Raw genomic sequence first — 27,656 nt, forward strand, 5'->3', positions numbered from 1 at the left:
CTTGGATGGCGTTCAGTTCCCATCACTATGCCTTCCTCTTTGGGAGCGTGGAACCCACCCGGTGCTTTCAGACTGCTGCAGAAACAGACTCACATTATGCTCACAGGGTTGAGCTGGGATTAAGGGCTTTCCCAGCTGCATCTCCTCTACATTTCTTTCCCAAAGGCTGTGTGAATCTCACGGAGCTGTGAACCCATCTTGTCAAGCCAACTAGCCTGTTCTTAAGAGCCTGCTCCTGCTGGCTGCCTGGCTTCACGGTGACAGTCTAAGTTTACGGCCCCCTTCGGGCACTGACTAGAATGATGAGTAGACACTGGAACACTTGTTCCCCAAAGGGACTTCTTGGACCCACTGGCAAAACATTAGAGAGTGGGTCTGAAGCCCAAGAAACAAGACACCAAGGCTCTATAAGCTTAGGGAGTACTGCAGAATCCTACCCCGGGCCAAGAGTGAGTCACAGTGAAAGCTTTTAAAATATAAAACCATCAACCTAGATTTCAGTTTCAGGGTAACACATAGTTGGCTATGAGGGAATGCTTAAAAAAACCAAACCAAACCAAACCAAACCAAAACCAAACCAAACCAAACCAAACCAAACCAAACCAAACCAAACCAAACCAAACCAAACAAACAAACAATAAAACTGAAGCTACTTGACAGAAAAATAAAACAGCTAAGAACACTGGAATATAATGATTTACTCCCTCCCCCGCTCTGTAATGTGAGTCAGAGCCTACATGGACATGACCACAGGTAAACAGATATGCCTTCTCCCCAGCTCTTAGTACTAGTTCATGCCCAGAACCTGTGCTTCCATGGGGCTAGGGCTCAGCTGCTCCAGGCTGTCTTCCTGCTCCAGTGCTCAGCTCCTGGATTTTTCATCTCCCTGTTCCTGGGCTCTGAAGTTGCTTGAGGTGCCTGTTTTGAGAATAAGAGGATTCTTGTTCTATTATTCATATGTGAGAACACTGTTCATTTCTCTCAAAGAGATACAAGCTTGGTTGGTTTCCTAAATGTCCAACAATAAATATTTAAGATTCACCAGGAAGGGTCGTCATCATGGGCTGGAACACAACACCAGGAATAACTCTGCTAAGCTTCCTGAATGCAGAAAATGAATAAATTACCATTCTATATAATATTTGTCTGAGATCTAACATCAAATACAAAGTGCTTGTATTTTATCTGCACAGTAACCCTAGGGAGGTGGACGGGCCACAGATTGCAAAGATTATGTAAACTGGACTTGCAGGCGTGTTTAAAATATATACATTAGAAGGCTCGAAAGGCTTTAGAGATGCTGGAGGGAGGTCAGAGCATTTGGGAACTTAAATCTCGGGTCTCCAATATTCGTGGACATATTTAAAAACCATTTATTCGGAGCTTGTTACAAGCCAGATGAGATGGCAGTGGGTACAAAGATGACTAAAACACAGCCGTCCAGCGTAGGAGGGAGATCAGGTTCTAGCCAGAAGTAAACAAGCCCCTGCTTTGCAGGGGAGGGGCGGCGATGTGTGCTCTCGAGAATGGAGAACAGGCCCACAGCTCTAATCCAATGTTCCTGCGGGAGACCGGCTCGGCGGTTGTTTACTAACGCCGCCGTATGCACAGAAAGGAGAAGGAGGGGGAGGAGGAGGAGGGGGCTTTGCCACGTGACTGGGGTCAGCTCTCACCAGCAGGGTGGGCTGCCGGAACTCTTCCCTCGCTACACAAATATCCCCGGGGGTCTGCACACAGGGTTCCTCTCATTTCGCTCCATGAGATAAACCCCGGGCCTGTGGAGCAGCCGAGTGCATGGTTCTATGGCCCCGGCGGGGTCTGGGCTGCCTGTCGCGCCTATAGCAACCCCCGCAGATCGTCGACTGCTGCGGGGGACTGAGCGCCATGGCGTTGAAAGCCCGTCCCAACCAACGGTCCTCGCTATCAGCTCGCCCCCCTGCTGCTCTCCGGGGCCTAGATTCCTCCCTGCATTCATTGTGTTATGTGCCTCAAAGATACTTTTCACACAAATACTTAGTTGCACACAAATACTTAGTTGCACACGAATACTTAGTTGCACAGGAATGTATTGACAAGCACCCTTAAGAGGAAAATCACCCAGGGCTCTGGATCCTGACCCTACGCGGCTCCCACGCCTGCGTCGTGGCACCCGGGAGACCTCAACTGTGGCCAAGATGTTCCCAATCAGACCCCAAAGCTGAGGCCAAGATTGAGGGCAAGGCACCCCATAAACTCATGCTGCAGATATGGGTCTGTCATCGATGTTTGCCCGTGACCCCGGCCTCCTGAGCTAAGGATGTTCTAAGGATGCAGCAGCTACAGCCCTGGGGGCCCCTGGGAACCCCCCCCCCCCAGCCAGGTAGCAGCCATCGGTTGAGTGGCTCCAGGGACCCGGGAGGCAACCAGAAGCCTCAGCTCGACGAAACGTGGGCATAGCCAAAACACAAAATTCTTTTGTCGGGAGTGGGACCGAGGGAGTGCCTTTAAGTTTAGGGACCTTTACCACTTGTCCTGCACAACACTGTAGTGCCCAAGTGTGGGTACCTGACCACTCTTGATTGCCCACAGCGAGGCCTAACGCCCAAGCTTTTTCTGTCATTACTTTTTTTCCTGGCCTGGTTGTTTTTCGGATACTTTTTTGTTTTTTTTCACAGTTAAAAAAAAAAAAAATGAGAGAGAGAGAGAGAAAGAGAGCCATCTCAGCAGCGCCAGTCGCCTGCAGTGGAGCGTGCCTGGCCTGCAGAGGCAGCCGTCTTCCACTTTTTTATTCCCGCCCCCGCTCAGGACTAGGCTCTACAAGAGCCACATTTCTGCCTGCCTGACAATTCTTCTAGAAGTTCACAATTGCCTGGACTCCAGTGGTGGTTTTCGGCTCTAGGGCCAAGTTTTTGAAGCCTTTTTCGGGCCAGGACGCCTGCCCTAAAGCCTCAACACACTTAGGAAAAGGGGAACAGGACACCCCGGGAAATACCCCAGAGAGGGCGGAGCGCTCCCATCCCCGGGGCAGGGCAATAAGGGAGCTCCCGCTCCCGGAACGTTGCAAGTAAACTCATGAATGTCGCAGGGGGGCACCCGCGAGGGACGGACAGGAAGAGGGCTGGGGAACGCTAGAGCCCGGGACCACAGCACGGAAGCCGGCTTGGGCAGGGTTGCAGCCAGATCCCGGGATGGAGGGTTGCCGGTGAAGAGGATTGAAGAGGAGTGAGGAGGCCGGGGAGGCAGGCCGTGAGGTCCTTATTGAAGGCCTACAGCCTGCTGGCAGTGGAGAACCAGGCCACCCAGGAAAGAAAGGGGTTAGGTCGACCTGAGCCATAATAGACTCAGTCGCCATATGGGAGCTGTAGACGCTTTTTGTAGTCCTGGGCTGGCCTGTTTGAAGCAGGCCTTTTGTGAGGAGAGTTAACCCAAACTCCCAAGTTAGAGCCACATGCCAGACACATTAGGGTTAGGGCGCCAGCACCTTTGGGGAGGTCTTAGGAAATGAGTGGGTAGGGGTCTTTTCCATCCCCTAGCCGGATTGGCGCGTTAGACGCTTGTAGATCCAAGGTTGGATTGGGGAGGGGTCTCCAGGACGTTAGATTTCTACGCAAGGATTGGGGGAATTCAAGTGCTTTGAGATCTGAGCCAGGCCTTGGGTAGGGGGAGTCAGACAATTGGAAAGCCTAGGTGGTTATTTGGGGAGGGGTCTTTGCGCTTTGGTGGAGCGCAAAATTGTGCCTTAAAAGCCTAAGGCCTTGTCAAGAGAGGTTTCTATGCAAGAGTGGACCAGCTAGGCCAGACCAAGAGAAAGAAAGTGAAAAATCAGGACTATAAGGGGGTGGGGGACCCTGAGAGGGTGGTCACAAAGGGTGAGACATGGCCACCAGGCGTTTAACCGACGCTTTCTTGTTGTTGCGGAATAATTCCATCCAAAACCGGCAGCTGTTAGCCGAGCAAGTGAGTAGTCACACCACCTCCAGCCCTCTGCATTCACGTAGCATTGCTGCGGTGAGTCTCCTGGCGGCCTCTCCAGACACACACACCGTGTGCACTGCGGCTCTGCCTGTCTGTCTGTCTCTGTCTGTCTCTCTGTCTAAAAAGAAAGAAAAAAAGAACAACGACAACAACCACAAGGCGACGACGACCAGGAGTGATACTTAATTGGAAGGGTTCCTTGGCCAGGGGTCATGGGGCACCCAACAACCCCCAATGGGGACCACAGTATCAATCCCTGACCTACTTTACTTTAGCCTTCTCACTCCTTGGGCCTCCCAGCCCCCCTCCCCCACCATCCGTCGACTCTGCACGACGACAGCCTCGATTTACATATGCTTTAGCACGAGGACTTGGAACCTAGGCCTTGCTCCATCCTTCTTTTTGTTTTGTTTTGTTTTGTTTGTCCCTCCCCTCCTCCCCGCCCCCCTGCAATGGCCTCACTTTGGTTCTGTGGGCCAGGTGGTTGGTTAACTGACTCAAATCCTTGCAGAGCAACCCCCCCCCTGCACCCTCCCCCCAGGAAGGAGTTGTTCTGTGTGTGTATATGTGTGTGTGTATGTGTGTATGTGTTTTGCTCATTTTCTTTTTCACCATTTTTTCCCCAGTGGCCCCAGTCCTCGGTGTGGCCATGTACTCTAGGAGTAATTGCTTTGCTGTTTTTTTGTTGTTCTTTTTTTTTTTTTTTTTTCAACCCGAGGTCTCACGTTGGTGAGACTGCAAGGTGCTGGGAGCTTCGTTTTCCATTTCCCACACAGGAAATTAAGCGTTCCTCTCCATTCGAACTTTTTTTTTTTTTTTATAAGAACATGATGCGGATGTGAAAATTAGCCCCCCAAAATAGCACATGGCTTTTGATTTTATTGACTAGAACTTCACTTTTCGCCTAGCAGTGTAAGGTGTTGTTGTTGTTGTTCTTTTTCAAAGCAATGTTCCAGAAAGATTGCTGTATTTGGTTTGTTTTCGATGGAGGCTTTGGCTTCCAGAGCTTCAGTTTCCTGCTATCTCAGATAGGGGGCGGGTCTGAATAGTGCAGCCAGATGAATATTGTTAGCTTTGTAATAATACCTTTAATTGAAAAGGGAAGGTTTGAATGGAAGCGGCCTTGAAGCATGGGGGAGTGCATGGTCACCCCAAGACCTTAGGGGGCTGCATTTGAAATACAGTTCGTGAAACCCTGAAGCTTCCTCGCCTTTTAAACACTATATTACCTTTTAATTTTTTCCTTTTATCATTTATTGAAGTGCTAATGAAAAATTAAGCTGTGTGTCGTGACTGTCACTGTGTTGCCAAGACAGTTATCCCTTTTTAGGTCACCGTGGAAAATATTTTTGTCTATATTGTTCACAGAAAAGGGATTTTTAAGCCGTGCAGGCAATTTTAAAGATAAAAGGATACAGGATGTAAACTCCGGCCACAAGGCATAGAGAACTAGCCGGAGTGTGATGAGGCTTTGTTTACATTTGTGTTTGAGGGATTTCTACATTTGTAAGCCGAAAGGAATAATATTACACGGAAATAAGTAGGAGAAAAATGTCAGCACGGAAATGTGTTCATTCTAACGCGGTTTTTGAAAAGAGTCTCCAGAAATAAACTGAGAAATAGTGAATGAATGTAATCCATGGGTCTTTGGTTATGCTAGTGAGGATCCCCTGTTCTTACGACTTAATTTTATGCTACCCCGTGGGGAAAACAAAACAAAACAGCTAAGCCCACACTAGAGCTTCTGGGGTCTCCGTTTTAACTGATGAAAAAGATGTTTGTTTTTTAAAATTTAATTCTGTTAGGTTGAAGTATCCTGAACCTTTAGGTAACCTGAGAGAAAAATTTTGACGCTTAATTCAGGGAGTTTAAAAACACAGTATCTTGGACCGGCAGCTTTTCAACAATACATTACTGAGTCCAACTGCTTTTTTAAATATTTTCCTAAGTTAGATAATTTGAATGTATATCTGTATATCTATATCTATATATGTGGAATAAAATAAGTTTAAACTGCTTAGCTATAGTATATGGTTTGGAAAAGCAGGTAATGTCAAGAAATATACAGCTCTATTTAACAAATTCAGACAGTTTTTTGAAACTAATTTATAAATCCAGCTAAAATTCATGTTGAAGTCAAGAACATTAAAAATATTTTCATATGTCACACTACTGAAAATACTGCATGCTTTTATGAGCCTGTGCTTCTGGAATTTTTCTTCGATGACTAAAAAGGAAACTCCAGTTCGTGGAAATACCTATGTTCAGTTCAGCCTGCCCCCCCCCCCCCAAAAAAAAACAACCCAGCTTTCTTTCAGTCCAATAAAAATAGTTTGCCTGAGTTACAATTTAAAAAGCAAAACTACATTTTTATATTTCTACATTTTAATTGTTATTTAAAATACAGACAGCTGTAAATCTGTCTCTGACACCGTTGTTTTTCAATTTGTTCATGAGGTTTTTTTCACAAATTATTTCTGCACCCAAAATAGTCAAGAATATCAAGATATTAACAGAATAGAGATTATAATTTTTTATAACTGTTCTGGGAGTCAAAAAAGCATTACAGATATTTTATTAAAAAAAAGATATGCTTGAGACAATTTTTAAAAACTACAGCGTCATTCGTGCAGTGCTTCTAGCTCAGAGCAGATTTGAGAACCACGCTTTTTGACTTGTAAATTTCAAAATCATGTAGTAAATCAGGAGTTTATCGGTCAGCTTTGAATATGGACAAGATATTAGATGATATTAGATTATCCAACTAATTGTAATTAAAATTGTTAATTCTGCTAGATGTCTTTAAGTGCTCACTACTAAGGTAGCACTGATTTTAAATATTCTGCTCTCACAGACATAGGAAGCCGGAAAGCAGAGCTTTGCTGACTTAGACCCAGGCATGCAGTTTTTCCTCAGGGACCTGAACCCCTTTACTTTCTTATTGTATTTTAAGCAGATATTTCAGCATGGAGAAATCACAAATAGAAACTTTAAAAGTATGTACCTGTCTTAGTCAGTAAGACAAAGAGACAATTGTAACTGCATATTTAAACCTGGATAATTAAAAAGGAGGTAAGCAAACCAGAGAATTTAATTTTTAAAGATCATTACCTGGAAATCTACATTTCTAATTAGCAGGGCACACCGTAGACATTGCTTTTGGGGTGTGGCTTGTCTCGTGTGTAACCGATAGTAAATACCTAACATAACAGCTTTTGTTTAAAGATTGAACATGGGGCTTTTGTGTCCTTACATGAAAACAGTACTACAGAAGTGGATCGCAGAGCCGTGTGTGGATGTGCGTTTCTCACACAGTGCAAAACAAACCACAGTAGAAGCCTGAACGTTTAAAAGCATGAGTCCCATCTTTTTTTAAGTAGTTTGAAGAGAAAGCTCTAAGTTTGTTGGTGATGATTGCTGTAGGAGCTGTGCATGCAAAGTAGGTGCAGGTAGATGTGTCGCAAGTAAGGGTGGATTTAAGGAGGATTTGCAGCAGCAAAAACAAGCAACAGAATGTCCCAAGGGCCAGACTGAACCTAAAGGCCTTGGCCCAATGTCCCTTTTTGTGGAACCTTCATGTTTCCCTGCTGGACACTTCTGCAATGGGCAGGGCAGTCGGCAGCTGTTACCTTTTACTTCTGAAATGTGTTTTTCTTTATCAATGCCAGCGATTTTCCTGCCTCCCACTTGGTGGTCTGTCTGCAGCAGAGGACACTGACTCTTCCCGCATGTGGACCCTCTCAGCCGCCTGGCTCCCTGGAGGGTTGTTCTAGGTCCAGCCATCCCGGGTCAGACGCATAGTTTAAGTTTGTCCCCTGTGGATGAGAGCTGATTTTTCTCTACTCTTTTTAAAATTCAGCACAGCATCTACCCAGATTTCTACCCACTTATGTCTCGTGTTTATGTTAGTAAAGTTAACTGTTAGAAACGACTGGGGCTGGCTTTTGCACCCAAGCCAAAGGCACTTGTTGGTGATTTTCAGGACTTGTGTTCTGCCTTGGTTTTTGGGCATCCATCACGCTGTCCGTCGGGCAGCATGTGATACAGGGAGAGAGAGATGGATGCGAGTCTGGGAATTCAGTCTAAGCCCTGCTCTGCTGTGGATGTAATCTTTTTGGACATCTTTTGTCTCCTTGCTAAATTGAGGATTTTGAGTGAGGTGATCTCTGGTGGCCCCATCAATTCAGCAGTGTTTTCTGCAGTTCTGTTTTAATACTTGTTTCTCCTGACCAAAGCACACAACCTTACCTTTAAATTGAAAAGGAGAGATCCATAGTCAACAACAGTGTGGCTGTCAGCTCAAGGTTACTAATGAAAAATACCTAGAAGAGCTCCAGCACTGTGCAGAAGCCACTCTTTGACATCATGTCTGCCAAGTACAGGCAGTGCCTCATGTCGGCAATTGAAAGCAGTTAGCTTCAGGGACCTGAATGGATTCACGTAGCCTAATTAGTGTGTGTGTGTGTGTGTGTGTGTGTGTGTGTGTGTGTGTGTGTGTGTGTGTGTGATTGTTTTAAAGTTTAATCTTGGGATGACTGAAAGGCGGACACCAAGCTGCTCTTGTTTTCTTGGTTCTTGAGCTGAGTCTGAGCCAGGGGTGAGAGTGCTGGTTGGTGCTGACTGCTGATCCATACTCTGCAGTAAAAGCATGCACCATCTATAAATGGAAGCTAGACTTAATTGCTCCTAGATTAGTTTGAAACTAGCACATTATTTTTAATAAAATCTGTGTTTGGGGGTGGGGGAAACCTAAGGATTAACTACGGTTATAGGAAACCGAGGTCCTTACTCAGTCTTGACTGTAACATTAGTGAAGATTTATTGAGTGCTTACTCTGTGCCTGGCGAGGCTGAGCCTGTCCCACGTGTAACCTTGAGTCATACTGATGAGGCTGGCGCTTAGATGGTTTAGTTGAGCAGAATGATGGGGTAGTGGAGTCAGCCCCCTCGTGAATTTGGCAGTGTGTGTAACATGCTGGTCACACTGGCCCTGGTTGCTGCCTAGTAGATATGGAAGGATGTAGTTGTTTAATGTAATTTTTTTTTCTTGCAGTAAGCTAGCCTGTTTTTGGTTTGGTTTTGATTGGATTGGTTTTTGGTTTTTGCTTTGTACAACCATCCAGTAAATTCATGGTTTTCTCAGTCTCCTGGAAAACCATGTCTCTCTCTGTCTGTAGGCTCCAAGTATGAAATCATTATATATTTCTCCTTGATGTATTTGCTTTTTTGCGTGTAAAGATTCTGTTTGAGCAGGAGACTTAGGAATGAGCCTCCTTTGCTGAATGAGAGTGAAGCAAACTTTTATTTTGGCAGCAATGGGAGTAAAGTAAACAGCAGTCGTATAGCGCAGACCTGGGCTTCCAGCTCACTTTGCTCAACTCTTTCAGACCCCTGAGCAAACACAGATGGCTTTCCACTTCTCAGTTTTATGTATAAAATCCTTTAGACTATAAATTCCAAATGCTATTTGGAATTTTTCAATGTTTTCTTGATTGCATGCCATGGGTAGGCAGGCCACAAGGCTTGGATTAGACAATATAAAGGTTAAAAAAGTGGTGCTGGATAGTAAGGTGGTCTCACTGGACTATGTTATGCCATGACTGGGTAGTAAGGTGGTCTCACTGCACTATGTTATGCCATGACTGGATAGTAAGGTGGTCTCACTGGACTATGTTATGTTATGGCTGGGTAGTCAGGTGGTCTCACTGCACTATGTTATGCCATGGCTGGGTAGTCAGGTGGTCTGAGTCAACTATGCCTTGACTGGGTAGTAAGGTGGTCTCACTACCTATATTATGCCATGACTGGGTAGTAAGGTGGTCTCACTGGAGTATGTTATGCCATGACTGGGTAGTAAGGTGGTCTCACTGGACTATGTTATGCCATGAGTGGGTAGTAAGGTGGTCTCACTGGACTATGTGATGCCATGACTGGGTAGTAAGTGGTCTCACTGGACTATGTTATGCCATGACTGGGTAGTAAGGTGGTCTCACTGGACTATGTTATGCCATGGCTGGGTAGTAAGGTGGTCTCACTGCACTATGTTATGTTTTGACTAGGTAGTAAGGTGGTCTCACTGCACTATGTTATGCCATGTCTGGGTAGTAAGGTGGTCTGACTGGACTATGTTATCCCATGACTGGGTAGTAAGGTGGTCTCACTGCACTATGTTATGCCATGTCTGGGTAGTAAGGTGGTCTGACTGGACTATGTTATCCCATGACTGGGTAGTAAGGTGGTCTCACTGCACTATGTTATGCCATGGCTGGGTAGTAAGGTGGTCTCACTGCACTATGTTATGTTATTGCTGGGTAGTCAGGTGGTCTCACTGCACTATGTTATGCCATGACTGGGTAGTAAGGTGGTCTGAGTGGACTATGTTATGGCTGCGTAGTAAGGTGGTCTCCATGGACTACGTTATGCCATGACTGGGTAGTAAGGTAGTCTCACTGCACTATTTTATGCCATGACTGGGTAGTAAGGTAGTCTCACTGCACTATTTTATGACATCACTGGTTAGTAAGGTGGTCTCACTGCACTATGTTATGTTATGGCTGGTAGTAAGATGGTCTAACTGGACTATGTTACGTTATAGCTGGTCTTAAGGTGGTCTCACTGGACTATATTATGCCATGACTGGGTAGTAAGGTGGTCTCACTGGACTATGTTATGCCATGAGTGGGTACTAAGGTGGGTTTCAATGCACTATGTTATGTTATGGCTGGGTAGTAAGGTGGTCTCACTGCACCATGTTATGCTATAGCTGGGTAATCAGGTGGTCTCACTGGACTATGTTATGCCATGACTGGGTAGTAAGGTGGTCTTAGTGGACTATGTTATGCCATGACTGGGTAGTAAGGTGGTATCACTGCACTACGTTATGCCATGACTGGGTAGTAATGTGGTCTCACTGCACTATGTTATGCCATGACTGGGTAGTAAGGTAGTCTGAGTGGACTATGTTATGTTATGACTGGGTTGTAAGGTGGTCTCAGTCAACTATGTTATGCCATGACTGTGTACTAAGGTGGTCTCACTGCACTATGTTATGCCATGACTGGGTAGTAAGGTGGTCTCACTGCACTATGTTATGCCATGACTGGGTAGTAAGGTGGTCTCACTGGACTATGTTATGTTATGGCTGGGTAGTCAGGTGGTCTCACTGCACTATGTTATGCCATGGCTGGGTAGTAAGGTGGTCTCACTGGACTATGTTATGCCATGACTGTGTACTAAGGTGGTCTCACTGCACTATGTTATGCCATGACTGGATAGTAAGGTGGTCTCACTGGACTATGTTATGTTATGGCTGGGTAGTCAGGTGGTCTCACTGCACTATGTTATGCCATGACTGGGTAGTAAGGTGGTCTCACTGGACTATGTTATGTTATGGCTGGGTAGTCAGGTGGTCTCACTGCACTATGTTATGCCATGGCTGGGTAGTCAGGTGGTCTCACTGGACTATGTTATGCCAAGACTGGGTAGTAAGGTGGTCTCACTGGACTATGTTATGGCATGACTGGGTAGTAAGTGGTCTCACTGCACTATGTTATGCCATGACTGGGTAGTAAGGTGGTCTCACTGGAGTATGTTATGTTATGGCTGGGTAGTAAGGTGGTCTCACTGGACTATGTTATGGCATGACTGGGTAGTAAGTGGTCTCACTGGAATATGTTATGCCATGACTGGGTAGTAAGGTGGTCTCACTGGAATATGTTATGCCATGACTGGGTTGTAAGGTGGTCTCACTGGACTATGTTATGTTATGGCTGGGTAGTAAGGTGGTCTCACTGGAATATGTTATGCCATGACTGGGTTGTAAGGTGGTCTCATTGGACTATGTTATGCCGTGTCTGGGTAGTAATGTGGTCTCACTGCACTATGTTATGTGCTTTCCTGATGGCAGTTCTTAAGTTTTATTCAGGTCTTGACTAAATTTCGTGGTAATTTTGCGGTGGGAGTTTTAAAAAATCTCCGTTTTTTGTAAGAAATAAAATGAGGGTGGTCTTTGAAAAGGTGGTATGCTAAATTTATTCCTGATGTGCAAGTAATTCCAGGAATTATTAATAAAAATCAAGGCTGGAGGGTGGGCTGGGAAAGGCTTGGTGCACCTGGGCTGCCTCCATCAGCAAACACTATGACTACGGTGTTTCCAAGTGTAGTTTTGAGCATTTGTAAGTGTTGCCTTTACTCCTAGAGTCTGGTGATTGTAGTTTCACCTCTCAGTGCCTAGTAATTGTGGGAATGAGAAGAGGAGGATGTGTGCGGCCAGCTAATAACTCTACACACAGCACTGACTCAGGTGCAAGGCTGCTTAGACAGTGGCTCGCTGTGCAGGTTTCCAAGATGAAGCCCAGGGAGGACCCTCAAAGGGACCTAGGCTCAAACTCCATGGTGTTCTTCCTCTTACATCTATGTATTTTATTGATAAAAAGGATGTCCGTGCTCTCTTTCTGATTGCTAAGCTTTTTTAAAAAATTACATGTTTTTTTTTATAGCAAAATGAGATGAGATAAAATGAACTGCTTCCATGACTTAGTCTCCTCAGCCCCAACCCTAGCAGTGCACACCTGTGTGATGGCCTGTGTGATGCATCTTGGCACCATCGGGGGAAGTGCAGGGTGCTGAGTCTCTCCACACCAAGAGGCTCACCTCTTAGATTGTTAGATAAGGCATTGTCCTGTGATCAGTCTGTGTTTGGATTTTGTTGTTGTTGTTGTTGTTCTGTTTTTTTGTTTTGGTTTTTTTTTTTGCTAGCATTGTGTGATAATACTTTGGTATTAATAATCAAGCTTCATTTGCACTGCTAATCTTTAAATAAGAAAATTATGTTTTTTTAAAAATTACTGCTGAACAAAAAAATCATCGCAGTTGTTTATTGAAATTTACCACTGATTATTTCCATGATCAATATTGTAGAAAAAAGGACCTTGTTGTTTAGATTATCTGTCATTAGTAACTGTCTCCTCAGAAGATAGAGTTCCACCCTGATCTGAAAAGGAATCTTTAATTTTCAACCGAAATTTAACCCTCGAGTGCCCAGTGCTGGTTAAAATGGGGTTCTTCTTACCTGATGCTTTGTCCTTTCAGTTTGCCGTGTTGTGTTTCCCTCTCTGGCTGTGCCTAATCACAGCACAGGGCAGCTAGAGCAGGAGGGTTTCTTTCCCTTCCCACCTGTGCCTCCATGACGGGCTAAATCATGGCCAGGGCATTGGATTTGTACAGTGTGCTTAGGGAGTATTTGAATGTAGCCATTGGTAGACACTTTTGTGGATTGTTTATATTTTAATTTTGTTGCATTCTCTGAGCTTATTGGCATGTTAAAATATGCATTTATATGACATAGAACATTCTATTTTAGCATTTTATCTTCCTAAGGAAGTTGAGAAGTGATGTTACAGATGATAATTGATACTTACTAAAAAGATTGCTACTATAGTTTAGTGAAAGGAAGCAAGTATGTTCTGCTTGCCCGCAGTGCGCTTTAATTTTTACAACTGTTGACTGGTTGCTATCTCCTTTACCAAAAGAACTGTAGTGAATAAAACACAGGCTGGCATAGCATTTTACCAGAAAAAGAATCTAGGACAACCTTTTAAGTGTTGGGTTTTGTAGTCAATTTGAGTAACTGGATACCTGTCTCCTCACCTGATGGCCTTGTGTGTCTGTCTGCCCATGCCTTTCTTCTGCTCTTCCTGCGCGGACGGCCCGACGGCAACACCACAACCGCAGGAGCTGGACGAGGTACTGTGCCCTGGGGATTTTTGTTTGTTGGGTGATTTTAGTTTATAAAATAACTCTTTTTCTGCAGTCTTTGTTCATATATATGACACTCGCCCTGCATACATTTAGAGTTACTGTGTGGAATGTATGACTTTGTACTTCGCCTGTGTTCACACTGAAGCTCCAGTGGAAAGCTAGCTACCTGCGCACAGGATGAAGACCTTGGCCTCCTGCTTTCTGAGACAGAGAATCTAGGGTTGAGGTGGAGGACAGGGGGACAGGCCCTCTGATGGAAGTCTTAGGCAGGTAGGGAGGGAGCGGGGAGCGCCATGCTCACGATGGATGCCGTAAGGGATGCTGTCTGTGTTTAGACTGTTACTGCAGATGCCCACCTCAGCCCCTTCCCAACAGCAGCAGCTCACCAGGAAGGTAGAAAGTGTGCATCTCCATCCCTTGGGGTGTGTGTGTGTGTGTGTGTGTGTGTGTGTGTGTGTGTGTGTGTGTTTGTTTTGTTGATTTTTGTGGCCCTGTTGAAAGGGCTGGGGGCAGGAAAGTGACACTACTGCTGACCACATTAGTAGTTCTTTGTGTCTCAGTGATGAAGGAGTAGCAGGGGTTTTTCTGATGGCAGGCCGAGGGAGGAAGTCTGTATAGAAAGGCAGATCAGGAGACCAGAATGACTTCCGTTTATAAACCTGCAGGTTCCAGCTCCTGGGTTTGCTCTAGCTGTACATTAGGAAAGCCTAAACTTCCAGTTGGTGATAACAACAGACTGCAGCGCTCACCATCCATGGGAGCCAGTTAAGCAAAAGGCAGAAGAGCTGTAGTCCGCATGGCACACTGTACCTCTGAGAGCGAGTAGGGAATGAGCTCCCCACTCGTGGCCAACGGGGAAGGGTGCTGCACACAAAGACAGCAGGCCCTATGCCCCTTTCTTGTTTGTTTTAAGGAGAATAACCTGTATTTCTGTGGGATGAAAAGATGTGTGGAACACCATTAACAGTGGGCCCTCCTGAGACTGAGGGAGAGTGAGCTGAAAAGAAAGCTTCAATTTCAAGCCTGTTCTTACTGCACACACAGATGTAAGTCCTGGCAGGTGTCACTTCTGTATTAAACACACCCTAGCCTAAAGCTTAATGCTTAGGTAGGTACCAGGGCTAGGCTTTCTAGTCCCCATGCAGGGTCCTCAGTGCTAGCAGCCTGGGCCCTTAGCCCTGGGCCAAAGAAGAGTGAAGCTAGGGGTGGGTCACTTGGGGCACAGCAGGTGAAGATGAGTTTGCTAGAGAAACTCCTGCTAGGTTAGGCCTGACACAGAGAATCTGGTAGACACGGAACAGTGGTGACATCAGGGTATGAGGTCCTCTTCACTGAGTGGACTGAAGCTAGAACACCCTTGAGGGCTGAGGAAAGAGTTGTGGTTGTGGGATGACAGGTAAAATAGTCTTAACACCTCAGGTCAGCCTCATGAGCAGCTTGCTTCCATTCTTTCCCCTCCTGTTGGGGCAGGTTCTAAAGATTAGTCTTGTGTGAGAGGAGCTTGAAGACCACTTTGTGTTTCTTCACGGTTTTGGTGTTAGGGTCTCACCCCATGAAGCCCAAGCTGGTCTCCAGTTCTTGGCAGTCCTGCTTCCTCAGCAGCCCAGGTACTAGGGTCACAGATGTGCACTACCATATTTGGTCCCTATTAGCATTTCTCGTGCCTAGCATCTGTGGGCAGCAGCCTGGCGGAAGTGCGGTGGCTAAGCAGTCTCTGACTCTCGCTCTTGGCTCTGCATGCTTCACTTCCTGCCCTTGTCCAGCACCATTATGTTGTTCATGAAGTGTAGCTTCTAGAATTATATGCGACATACTTTATTTACCTCATCCATTCATTCCACCCATTTACTGTTGACTCATTCAGCTAATTATAATTGTGTGTTCATTACTGCGAAGGGCCAGGTGCTGAGTGAGGGACTAGGGATGTTGTTGGGAAAGGTGTCCAGAGGCTCCCTTCACGGTGGGCGGGGGTGTTGGGCTTCAAGGTAGTGTCTTCTGGGAGTAGTAAGCATCTGCCACTTGGGTGTCCTGGCATGAAGCCATGGTTCTGAGAGCCCCCTACTCCCTTCAGGTAGCTCTGCAGGCAGACATGTTAGCCACTCTCCTATTGAAGCTGAGCCCTGGAGACGCTGCTTTCTTTCTTGCTCAGGAAGTATGTGCTGTAGACTTTGGGCTGAGGAAGAGGCCATTCTCCATCCACATTGTTGTCAGGGTAGAATCTGCTCTCCGGTCTTCTGTGCCTGCTCTTTACATTTTCTGCCTTGGAGAGGTAATCTTCTAGAAGATGGAAGCTATTAAAACATTAGAGGGTATAAATGTGAGGAGGATCCCGAACCACCTAGACCTGTAACCCAGCCCTTGTGGCCTGAGCAGGTGTCCATGCCAAAGGTTTCAACACCCACTGAAGGTAGGAGCCAGGCCTTGGGAAGGACTGTGTCTTCAGCTGAGAGACCAGGTCTGCAAGCGTGCTCAGTGCTGTGCTGGCGGGTGGCAGTTAGGTCCCCTCTTGGTTTTTTAGCTTGTGTACAGACATTAAGGAAAGAAAGTTGGTGAGTTAGCAAGATTATCAAGACAGTGTGTGGGTTTCTCAAGGTTTGTGCTTTCTATTTTGTGTACCGTTGAGGAAGTGTTTTCAATAATTTCATCGTGAGAAGATAGCATTATTTTAGTCTCAGATTAAGATGAGTTCACTGTGACATCTCTATTCCTGTATCCACTGCTTGTTCACTGCTCCCTGAGCCTAGAGACTTCTTAGGCCATGCTGACTGAGGCCCTTTGCAAGAGTTGGCAGACTGTGGTTGTAGCATCCCGTCTGGAAGTGTCGAGTGGTCATGCAGTCCAGTTGCTGTCCGAGCTGCTCTTGTTCCTCTGTCAAACGGCCTAGATCTCTGCACTCGTCCTTAGGTCTGACTGACTGTGTGTGTGTGTAGGAGTGGAAGGCTGTGTGTTTGCAACAGCAGGATTTATAAGGCAGGGTGCGTATGTTTCTTCCATAGGTCAGGAATTTGTATGTCTGGAGTGGAGGCAGGGAGATAGACACTGCAGGGAAGCATGAGCTATGCTGTCAAGACAGCGGGGGGCTCTGCATTCTGTACAGAACAGTGCTCTGAAGAGACCAGTAACCCGTGGTTCTCGAAAGACAGCCCCAAGTTAAGACACAAAAATTCTTAAGTTCTTAATTCTCTAATGTGCAGTTTACATAGCACTTCTTTCCTTATTTAAAAAAAATACAAAGATTTTCTTTATTTCAAAAGTACAAGTTTATTAAGAAAATCCTAACTTGTGTTGGGTTTGGGAAGTAGGGCAAGTTGAAATTAGGTAGGCATAATGGGGAGAGGCATGGCTTTGTGGAGAGGACAGCAGCCTGGAGACTCCTGTGTACTGAGCACCGCACGTTAGTGAGGAGAGCTCGGGGAAGTTGAAAGGGTGATTAGTTATTTTGCTGCTAAGATACATTTTCATGTTCCTGTTTGTTCCCGTTTCAAACAGTTGACGTTATCTTCAGTTGTTTTCCCTTCACAAAACACATGTTCTTTTTCAGTAGTGCACACTGTGATACACATTACAGACCTGTACTGATAAGAGATGTGGAATATTTCTTCTCATTAGGACTGGGTTTCTGTCATGATGAACTATGGCCATAGACTCTATCAGGGACAAGTAATTGGCCACATGCAAGTCCTCAGTCTTGGTGCAGCGCCGGAAAGCAGTAGTGGCTGTGCAGGCTGGCGCCTATCCCTCCTGAGGTCTTCTAGTTTGCCGGCTTCCCTAGGACCCATTAAAAGAGTGTCCTGACCTCAGTCTTGATGTCCATTGAATGGGGACACGTCTCATATAAAGAAAGTGCTGCTTCAAACAGTGTGGCCCACTTCAGCTGGATGTCCATCTGGTTGGTGACTCCTAGTGAGAGGACTAGTGCTTTACGATGTCATGTCTGCACATTTGCAGTGAAAGCTGCACTGTCTGTTTGTTAACAAGCTCATATGCTCTCTGTTGGAGCCCATGGGAGAATGATACCATTAGAGATCACTTCCTATGACTCCTTACTGTGCAGCTTAAAGCTGTGCTTTGTGTGTTTTCTGGACCTGAGTTCAGGGTCCACTCTCTAGTGTCAAGGAGTCTGTCAGGCTCTACTAAAATAGCACATCAGAGCTGGGGGCTAAGCACTTCCCACAAGGTCATTCGGGGCTGGGGATTTGGCTCAGTGGTAGAGCGCTTGCCTAGCAAGCACAAGGCCCTGGGTTCGGTTCCCAGCTCCGAAAAAAAGAATAGGAAAAAAAAAAAAAAAAAAAAAAAACAACCCACAAGGACATTCTTGGTGGCTGTGGAGTGGGAATGTTTCCAGAGTGGTCAGGACAAGCCTGCTCAGTCTGGCACTTGAGCTCTGGAACCTTCTCCAGCTGGTATAGTTGCTCCAGGAACCTCTGAAGCCCTGGGTCTTCTTTGCTCTTCGTTTCATAGCCTCTTGTCCTGGTCTATTTGCTTAGTGAACTGTAATTGTATTACTTGGGTTGCTAAGAGTGAGAGTGTGGGAAGGGATGGGGAGTCTGGAGTCTGGCCCAGGTTTTTGTTTTTTTTTTTTTTTTTTTTTTAACTTGAGTATTTCTTATTTACATTTCTAGTGTTATTCCCTTTCCCGGTTTACGGGCCAACATTCCCCTAATCCCTCCCCCTCCCCTTCTTTATGGGTGTTCCCCTCCCCATCCTCCCCCCATTGCTGCCCTCCCCCCAACAATCACGTTCAGTCTTAGCAGGACCCAGGGCTTCCCCTTACACTGGTGCTCTTACTAGGATATTCATTGCTACCTATGAGGTCAGAGTCCAGGGTCAGTCCATGTATAGTCTTTAGCTTAGTCCCTGGAAGCTCTGGTTGCTTGGCATTGTTGTACATATGGGGTCTCGAGCCCCTTCAAGCTATTCCAGTTCTTTCTCTGATTCCTTCAAGGGGGGTCCCGTTCTCAGTTCAGTGGTTTGCTGCTGGCATTCGCCTCTGTGTTTGCTGTATTCTTGCTGTGTCTCTCAGGAGAGATCTACATGCGGTTCCTGTCTGCCTGCACTTCTTTGCTTCATCCATCTTGTCTAATTGGATGGCTGTATATGCATGGGCCACATGTGGGGCAGGCTCTGAATGGGTGTTCCTTCTGTGTCTGTTTTAATTTTTGCCTCTCTATTCCCTGCCAAGGGTATTCTTGTTCCCCTTTTAAAGAAGGAGTGAAGCATTCACATTTTGATCATCCGTCTTGAGTTTCATGTGTTCTAGGCATCTAGGGTAATTCAAGCATTTGGGCTAATAGCCACTTATCAATGAGTGCATACCATGTGTGTTTCTCTGTGATTGGGTTACCTCACTCAGGATGATATTTTCCAGTTCCAACCATTTGCCTACGAATTTCATAAAGTCATTGTTTTTAATAGCTGAGTAATATTCCATTGTGTAGATGTACCACATTTTCTGTATCCATTCCTCTGTTGAAGGGCATCTGGGTTCTTCCCAGCTTCTGGCTATTATAAATAAGGCTGCGATGAACATAGTGGAGCACGTGTCTTTTTTATATGTTGGGGCATCTTTTGGGTATATGCCCAAGAGAGGTATAGCTGGATCCTCAGGTAGTTCAATGTCCAATTTTCTGAGGAACCTCCAGACTGATTTCCAGAATGGTTGTACCAGTCTGCAATCCCACCAACAATGGAGGAGTGTTCCTCTTTCTCCGCATCCTCGCCAGCATTTGCTGTCCCCTGAGTTTTTGATCTTAGCCATTCTCACTGGTGTGAGGTGAAATCTCAGGGTTGTTTTGATTTGCATTTCCCTTATGACTAAAGATGTTGAACATTTCTTTAGGTGTTTCTCAGCCATCCGGCATTCCTCAGCTGTGAATTCTTTGTTTAGCTCTGAACCCCATTTTTAATAGGGTTATTTGTCTCCCTGCGGTCTAACTTCTTGAGTTCTTTGTATATTTTGGATATAAGGCCTCTATCTGTTATAGGATTGGTAAAGATCTTTTCCCAATCTGTTGGTTGCCGTTTTGTCCTAACCACAGTGTCCTTTGCCTTACAGAAGCTTTGCAGTTTTATGAGATCCCATTTGTCAATTCTTGATCTTAAAGCATAAGCCATTGGTGTTTTGTTCAGGAAATTTTTTCCAGTGCCCATGTGTTCGAGATGCTGCCCTAGTTTTTCTTCTATTAGTTTGAGTGTATCTGGTTTGATGTGGAGGTCCTTGATCCACTTGGACTTAAGCTTTATACAGGGTGATAAGCATGGATTGATCTGCATTCTTCTACATGCTGACCTCCAGTTGAACCAGCACCATTTGTTGAAAATGCTATCATTTTTCCATTGGATGGTTTTGGCTCCTTTGCCAAAGATCAAGTGCCCATAGGTGTGTGGGTTCATTTCTGGGTCTTCAATTCTGTTCCATTGGTCTATCTGTCTGTCTCTGTACCAATACCATGCAGTTTTTATCACTATTGCTCTGTAATACTGCTTGAGTTCAGGGATAGTGATTCCCCCTGAAGTCCTTTTATTGTTGAGGATAGTTTTAGCTATCCTGGGTTTTTTGTTATTCCAGATGAATTTGCAAATTGTTCTGTCTAACTCTTTGAAGAAATGGATTGGTATTTTGATGGGGATTGCATTGAATCTGTAGATCACTTTTGGTAAAATGGCCATTTTTACTATATTAATCCTGCCGATCCATGAGCATGGGAGATCTTTCCATCTTCTGAGGTCTTCTTCAGTTTCTTTCTTCAGAGTCTTGAAGTTCTTATTGTACAGATCTTTTACTTGCTTGGTTAAAGTCACACCGAGGTACTTTATATTATTTGGGTCTATTATGAAGGGTGTCGTTTCCCTAATTTCTTTCTCAGCTTGTTTCTCTTTGGTGTAGAGGAAGGCTACTGATTTATTTGAGTTAATTTTATACCCAGCCACTTTGCTGAAGTTGTCTATCAGCTTTAGTAGTTCTCTGGTGGAACTTTTGGGATCACTTAAATTTACTATCATATCATCTGCAAAAAGTGATATTTTGACCTCTTCTTTTCCGATCTGTATCCCCTTGACTTCCTTTTGTTGTCTGATTGCTCTGGCTAGAACTTCAAGAACTATATTGAATAAGTAGGGAGAGAGTGGGCAGCCTTGTCTAGTCCCTGATTTTAGTGGGATTGCTTCAAGTTTCTCTCCATTTAGTTTAATGTTAGCAACTGGTTTGCTGTATATGGCTTTTACTATGTTTAGGTATGGGCCTTGAATTCCTATTCTTTCCAGGACTTTTATCATGAAGGGATGTTGAATTTTGTCAAATGCTTTCTCAGCATCTAATGAAATGATCATGTGGTTCTGTTCTTTCAGTTTGTTTATATAATGGATCACGTTGATGGTTTTCCGTATATTAAACCATCCCTGCATGCCTGGGATGAAGCCTACTTGATCATGGTGGATGATTGTTTTGATGTGCTCTTGGATTCGGTTTGCCAGAATTTTATTGAGTATTTTTCTGTCGATATTCATAAGGGAAATTGGTCTGAAGTTCTCTTTCTTTGTTGGGTCTTTGTGTGGTTTAGGTATAAGAGTAATTGTGGCTTCCTGGCTCAGGTTTTAATCTGTCACATTACCAATAGCGTGGTGGCCAAAGCCAGGTTGCTTAACTTTTCTGAATTTCAATTCTGTATTTATAAATTGAAATAATATTCCTCAGTTCATCTGGTTTTTGTGAGGATTAAAATAAGACTTACTGTTAGTGAAGGCTTAAAGTGGCAGAATTGCCAGGTCTTGCAATTCCTAGTGGTGCGTGCTTAAAGGATGCACCATCAATCTGGGCATAGGAGGAGCATGGACCTGTAGTGCTGAGGTAGACAGTGGTGGGGATGCTGGGGCAGGTGGAGGTCAGGCTACAGGAAGGGTGTGTGTGTGTGTGTGTGTGTGTGTGTGTGTGTGTGTGTGAGTGTGTGTGTGAGTGTGTGAGTGTGTGTGTGAGTGTGTGTGTGTGTGTGTGTGTGGTGTTACTGAAGATAACAGTAGGAGTTGGAGTGTGAGCTCTCAGTAATGGAGGGGTTGTTACTTGGAGAGTTGAGGTTTTTATTATCTTGTATTTGCATTTGTATAGTTTTCTCTTCATTTGTGAGAATTTTAGATTTGCCTCTTTATTGTTAGGTAAGCAAATATGACCTTTTCAAATGAATAAAAAAAAATGTAGATGATTACAAGGAAGGAAGGGGTAGACATTGCTCACTCACAAAGGGTTGTCTAGAAGGATGTCTGTAGACCACTGCGCATTGTGTCATGGGTATCATTTGGGCCTTTTGAAATTAGCATTTAAAAATCCCATGCTTTGGAGACTTGTAGATCCTTTCAGATCCATTCTTTGCCTCCAGGCAAAATAAATAAATAACCAGGCTAATCCTGTTACTTCCCTCCCACTCCCAGAAATTTCAAAGGTTTTATATATATAAAAGGTTGCAAAATATATATATTGCAAATTTAAAAAGTAGAAGCTGTCTGTCATTTAAAAGTAAGAGAAGTGCAGCCGGTGGACAGGTAGCAAAGACTCAGCTGTGTGCTAGAAGGCAGGTTGGCTGACACCAACCCCAGGGCAGCTTTGGCCATGGGCAGTCGTGCTAGCCCTTCTAAGCATTCTTAGACGTCTGTTAGCACATGGTTAACAGTCTGGTGAGTAAATGGACAACTTGATCTGCACAGAGGGTCACTCACTTTCTGCTTCCGCTGCCCTGCCTCAGCTCTGCCACTGAGAAGGGGCCTTCACATAGGGAACTGGTCTCTGACATTTCCATGACATTTCTGTAGCCAGGTCACGTCAAAGTTGTGTCCACAAGAATGTCCAAGGAGGTTAAGTGGTGCATGAAAAGATTGGAGTGGAGCTCAGACCCTAGTGTGTCAGAGACCAGCGTGTATCTCGGGCACGTGCATTTCCCTGCCATTCCACATCCTCAGGGAGGGTTGGGAGAGCCACATCCATGCTGACCTCTGACCACCTCCCAATGCCTGTTACTCCCTGTAGCTGGCTGATGACCGCATGGCGCTGGTGTCAGGCATCAGCCTAGATCCAGAAGCAGCAATTGGCGTGACAAAGCGGTCCCCTCCAAAGTGGGTGGACGGAGTAGACGAAGTAAGTCTCTACATGTTCCCTTTTGTTTGTTTGTCTTTTAAGTTGGGAAGGCAGAGAATCTCTGTGGTGTGAGTCACTGTGGCTACAGTTAGACCTATCCTCAGACATAGCCATGCGTGAGTTTGCTCATTTATGTGCCACATAGTAAAGAAGACTGTCTGGCTGGCTGCCTAGATGATGTGGACTTAGCGTTCCCACCAGCTACTTGAATCATAGAAAGAAATGCAAAACTGTGCAATAAGGAATAGTGTGTGCTTCTTTGTTTTAAATTTATTTACGTTTATTTGGTTTTTCCAGGCAGGGTTTTTCCAGGGTTTCTCTGTGTAGCCCAGGCTGACTTTGAAATCAGGAGATCCACCTGCCTCTGCCTCCCCAGTGCTGGGATTGAGGGCGTGTGACCTCGGCTATTGGCTTATTTTACTTTATTTGTGTTAGTGTTTGCCTACACGTGCATCTTTGTATGTGTGTCTGAGCAGAGAGCATCAAAGAGCACTGGAGCTCGTTACACGGATGGTGAGAGCCACCATGCGGGTGCTGGGAACTGAACCCAGTCTCCTCTGCACTGAGCTGCTGATGCATCTCTCTAGCTTTTGTGTTCTCTGTTCCTTTATAACGTGAATTTTAAAAGTTACTGTGTGTCAGCAGTGAGCCACTAAATTCAACTGAATGCAGACTGTGGTGTAGCTAATTGTCTTGAATATACAGCTGGGTGGCTGCCAGGCATGAGTGAGATTCTAGTGAGAAATGCATTTGTTTAGATACAGTATGATGTTGGCCGCATTAAACAGAAGATGAGGGAGTTAGCCAGCCTTCATGATAAGCATTTGAACAGACCCACGCTGGACGACAGCAGCGAGGAGGAACATGCCATCGAGATCACTACCCAGGAGGTCACACAGGTAAGGACACGTGACAATCCTGGGAGCTGCTGACCCCACCCCAGCCTTTGCCCCTCTCTAAACCCAGCTGATACTGTCCTAAAACTCACAGGCACTTGGGAAAACCCAAAGTCTATGAGTGGTTTTCAGAGTATGTGGTTTTCTTGGAGGTATGGGCACTATTTTTCAGTTGTTGGTAGATACCGCTGTTGATGTTAAAATGTGCAATTGCTAGGACTTGCAATTTTGTGCTAAAACACAGGTCTGTTTTGAACCAATCTTTGGGTGATATGACTGGTAAACACCAGTTTAAGCTTTGGTGTTTGTGTGTTAAAGTCTCCTTTGTACTTATTTGAGAGTAGATATCCAAATGTCTAAAGCCAGCTTTGTAGCTGAGTAGCCATGCAGTGTTTCTACTTCAGTCTCTGACTCTACCTTTTCATCTGTAAAATAGGCATAAAAGTCACACTAGTACCTGTCTCATGCAGGAAGTCAAGTAGATATAGACAGTAACAGGGTGTGAAGTGAGCAGCATAGGCACATTTAGGTAAGTCTTTGTGTGTGTGTGTGTGTGTGTAACCTCTAGTCGCCCTCTTTCACCCCTGCAGTGCGCGCGCACACACACACACATACACACACACCTCCATCCAACCTGACCTTTCTATACAAGCCTGCGGAGCAGGGTGCCTCCTGACAGAGGCCTGGCTAGGAGAGGCTTTTGATGTAAGCCAGAGCTATTCTCTCAGCTCTTCCATAGGTGCCAGCGTGCTGTGCAGGCCCTGCCCAGCCGGGCACGAAGGACGTGCTCGGAGCAGGAAGAGCGGCTACTGCGGAATGTGGTGGCCTCCCTGGCACAGGCCCTGCAGGAGCTGTCTACCAGCTTCCGGCATGCACAGTCTGACTACCTGAAACGTGAGTGCAGGCCCTGTGGAGGGAGTCTTGAGTAAAATGCGTTGTGTTTTCTGTCCTCCTTTGGGGCAGTCTCTCCACTCAGCACCTACTGCCCATTGTTAACAGCTAGTTAGGCACATTCACACCTTTTGGGCAGGACAGGAGGAAGATGCCTCCCTAGGCACCCTTGCTGAGGAGAGAAGGCCTGGCTCCTGGTGCAGAGGCAGGGACTTCCTGTCCAGGTGAACAGCACTCGTCTTGGGCTGGGCAGACTTTGAAGGTCACAGTGCTGTTGTAGAAGCCTTGTTGACGTGACGTTGGGCTCTGTAGGTTTTCATGACACATGTCAGAGCCAGTTCCTCCACAGAATGACATCTGCACGGCCCTTGGGACCTAAAAGCGGGGTGCAAACAGTCTTGCATCAGCTTACCCTGGAACTGGGTTTTTCTGTTTCATTGTCAGGGATAGAACCCCACTTACTCCTGAAACCCTGCTCCCTTTCCCACATATCTGCCTTCATTTCATTCCTCCAGATTGCGATCAGAATGCTTACTAGAGAGTCTCCAGAAGAGACACAGATGCTGTAGCAATGTCTCATAACAGCAGCTAGAGTAACTGTCTCTGTTTTGCTTAGAGAAGTCTCAGGCGGTTGCGTCCTGTGTGTCTCGGCATCCTGTGAATTGGGCGTGCGTTTAGAGAGTGGCTGCCCTGAACAGTTGCATGCTGTTGCAATGCTTTAACACAAGCAAGGCTCCCCCTCTGGAGGTGGGCTTCTTTAGACCTGTTTAGGGGCCTCCCCTTGCTGTTGGGTTTTACTCTTAGACAGCCTTTTTTTTTTTTTTTTTTTTTTTTTTATCGTGTCAAGCCAGGAGAGGAAGAGAGAGAGAGAGAGAGAGAGAGAGGGAGAGAGAGAGAGAGAGAGAGAGAGAGAGAGAGAGAGAGAGAGAGAGAGGAAGAGCGGAAGGAAGAGTGAGAGTGAGGAAGAAGAGTGAGAGTGAGAGAAATAGTGATAGACAGCCTTTTTTAAGGGTAGAACAGTGGCCATACACAGTCAAGTAAAGTGGGCTCCTGTCTGCTAGGCATGAAAAACCGAGAGGAAAGATCGCAGCATTTCTTCGACACCCCGGTACCACTAATGGATGATGGAGATGATGCTACTCTGTATGGTCAGGTACGCGATGGGACAGGCAACTGCTGCCTCCTTCCTAAGTTCCTTCCCCTATGCAGTGCTTCGAGGGCAGCTGTTATCTTGTGCCTGCCAAGTAGTCCTTGCTCAGTTTGCTCCCGGTGTGGCTGCAACCGTGGCTTCTTTCTGGACCCCCACTCCAGCTGCTGTACTGTGGACCATGCTGTTTAAGAGTTGGGGTCCTTGCTTCCTGTGTAGGAAATAAGTTATCTGTTGCCAAATGCTTTATAAAAAATATTTTCGGGATTTGTTTTCTCTGAATGTTGTCTAACCTAGTCCGCCACAGCTTTCCTAATAGAGAGACCCCTATTTGGACAGGGTTTCACGGATGACCAGCTGGTGCTGGTGGAGCAGAACACACTGGTGGTGGAGGAGAGGGAGCGAGAGATCCGTCAGATTGTACAGTCCATTTCAGACCTCAACGAAATCTTCAGGGACTTGGGCGCCATGATCGTGGAGCAGGTGTGTATCCTGCAGGTGCTGGGCCCACCCTTCTCTGTGGTCCTTATATCCTGTCCTCTAGTTGGAAAAACGTTTAAACACATGCTTCTCACACCTACTGAGTTTGAATGTGTGTGCCTGTTTGCAGCATTGTGGGCTACTGTCACTCCCTGTGAAAATACCTTTTTTTTTTGTTTTGTTTTGTTTTTTTAATCTGGGGAGGGAGGAAGGAAGGAATTCTAATGCTTCTTCCCTGTCCCTGATCCTTGTGTGCGTGTGTCCTCTGTTGGCCTGGTGGACTCCGAGCAAGCCTGGCCTGACTCTGCCTGTGTACAAGATCCCTTTTGACAGTGGTAGACTGATGTGTAATGGCTGCTGGGGCCACCAGCTTTTACATAGAACTAAATCGTTACTCATCACTACGGTCTGACTGGGGCATTTTAGTACCTTGCCAGCAGGGCTTCGTTTGGGTCCTGGTCCCATGAACTGTCTGAAGAGTGTTGAGGCCCTGTCAGAGTTGGCTGGGTAACCGCCATGCTTCCCGATGAAAGACGCCATGCTTGCCGTCTTTTCCGGCCTACCCTCCGTACCTCCTGTAGGAACCCAGAGACGAGACAGTTTAATAACCTGTCCTTGAGTGCCAAGTTGTCATTTTAGACAGTGATTGGAGCAGCCTGGCCATGGTGGTGGACACTAGCTGGTGTCCTGTCTGCCAGACCCAAGTACGTAATCAGCAAGCAATGGGAAGACAGGTTCTTTTGCTCCTCAGCACAGGTTTCTAAGCCCTCGTATGTCCGAAGGCAGCATTTCTATATCTACAGAGGCTAAATCAAAGGTAGAAACCAGGTTTTGGTTCTTGCTGCAGCTGATGCAGTACTCTGTCGGGGATCTGACCCTGCTCTGTGGTAGGTCCCAAGGTCTGTGACCAGCATGTCCCGGGGTTGGCAGGTCAGTGTCCCTAACTGTACTGACTGACTGTCTGTGCTGTCTCTTATTACTCAGGGCACAGTCCTTGATCGAATTGACTATAATGTTGAACAATCCTGTGTTAAGACCGAAGATGGCTTGAAGCAACTGCACAAGGTACTACCGTGCTCCATGGGGGGCGGGGTCTTTAGGAACTGCTGTCCCTCCTAGAGGCTTTCTTCCTCTTCCACACAGCCTCAACCCAGACACAACAAGGTTGAGATGAACTCCATCCACCCGGTGCAGTTATGAACTTGCTCTCATGCTGCAGCCTGATGTCAGGCAGAAAAAGCTGGGCACCTCTCCTGTGAAGTCTGGGTTTCTTTCCTGTTAGAGAAGCCTTGTTGTGTGTTGGGAGGTTTACTGCTTACTGCTGTTAACTTGGGTGTGGGGTTCACTTCCGATGAGTTATGGTGGGAAACTCCCGATCATGTCTCACGGTGTTCTGGAGAAGTTCAGGA

The 27,656-nt window shown here is 45.9% G+C and overlaps 1 protein-coding gene across 5 annotated transcripts in view; it reads left to right on the forward strand.

Moving 5' to 3' along the window:
• Positions 1 to 2,483: 2,483 nt before the first annotated feature.
• The window catches only part of Stx16 (syntaxin 16), a 29,330-nt gene continuing 4,157 nt past the window's right edge, over positions 2,484 to 27,656 (forward strand). The window contains exons 1-8 of one of the 5 annotated variants that reach the window (XM_006235695.5): positions 2,484 to 3,936; positions 13,686 to 13,697; positions 22,726 to 22,833; positions 23,592 to 23,732; positions 24,458 to 24,623; positions 25,682 to 25,773; positions 26,107 to 26,250; positions 27,232 to 27,312. In XM_006235695.5, the coding sequence (XP_006235757.1) occupies positions 3,856 to 3,936; positions 13,686 to 13,697; positions 22,726 to 22,833; positions 23,592 to 23,732; positions 24,458 to 24,623; positions 25,682 to 25,773; positions 26,107 to 26,250; positions 27,232 to 27,312 (825 nt within the window). In that variant the 5' untranslated portion in view covers positions 2,484 to 3,855. Of the gene's footprint in view, positions 3,988 to 13,685; positions 13,698 to 22,725; positions 22,834 to 23,591; positions 23,733 to 24,457; positions 24,624 to 25,236; positions 25,368 to 25,681; positions 25,774 to 26,106; positions 26,251 to 27,231; positions 27,313 to 27,656 lie in introns of those variants that run through there. The other 4 variants (NM_001401893.1, XR_005501944.2, XM_006235694.5 and 1 more) reach the window with 4 other exon arrangements.

Source organism: Rattus norvegicus, chromosome 3 (assembly GCF_036323735.1).
Source record: "Rattus norvegicus strain BN/NHsdMcwi chromosome 3, GRCr8, whole genome shotgun sequence".
NCBI lineage: Eukaryota > Metazoa > Chordata > Mammalia > Rodentia > Muridae > Rattus > Rattus norvegicus.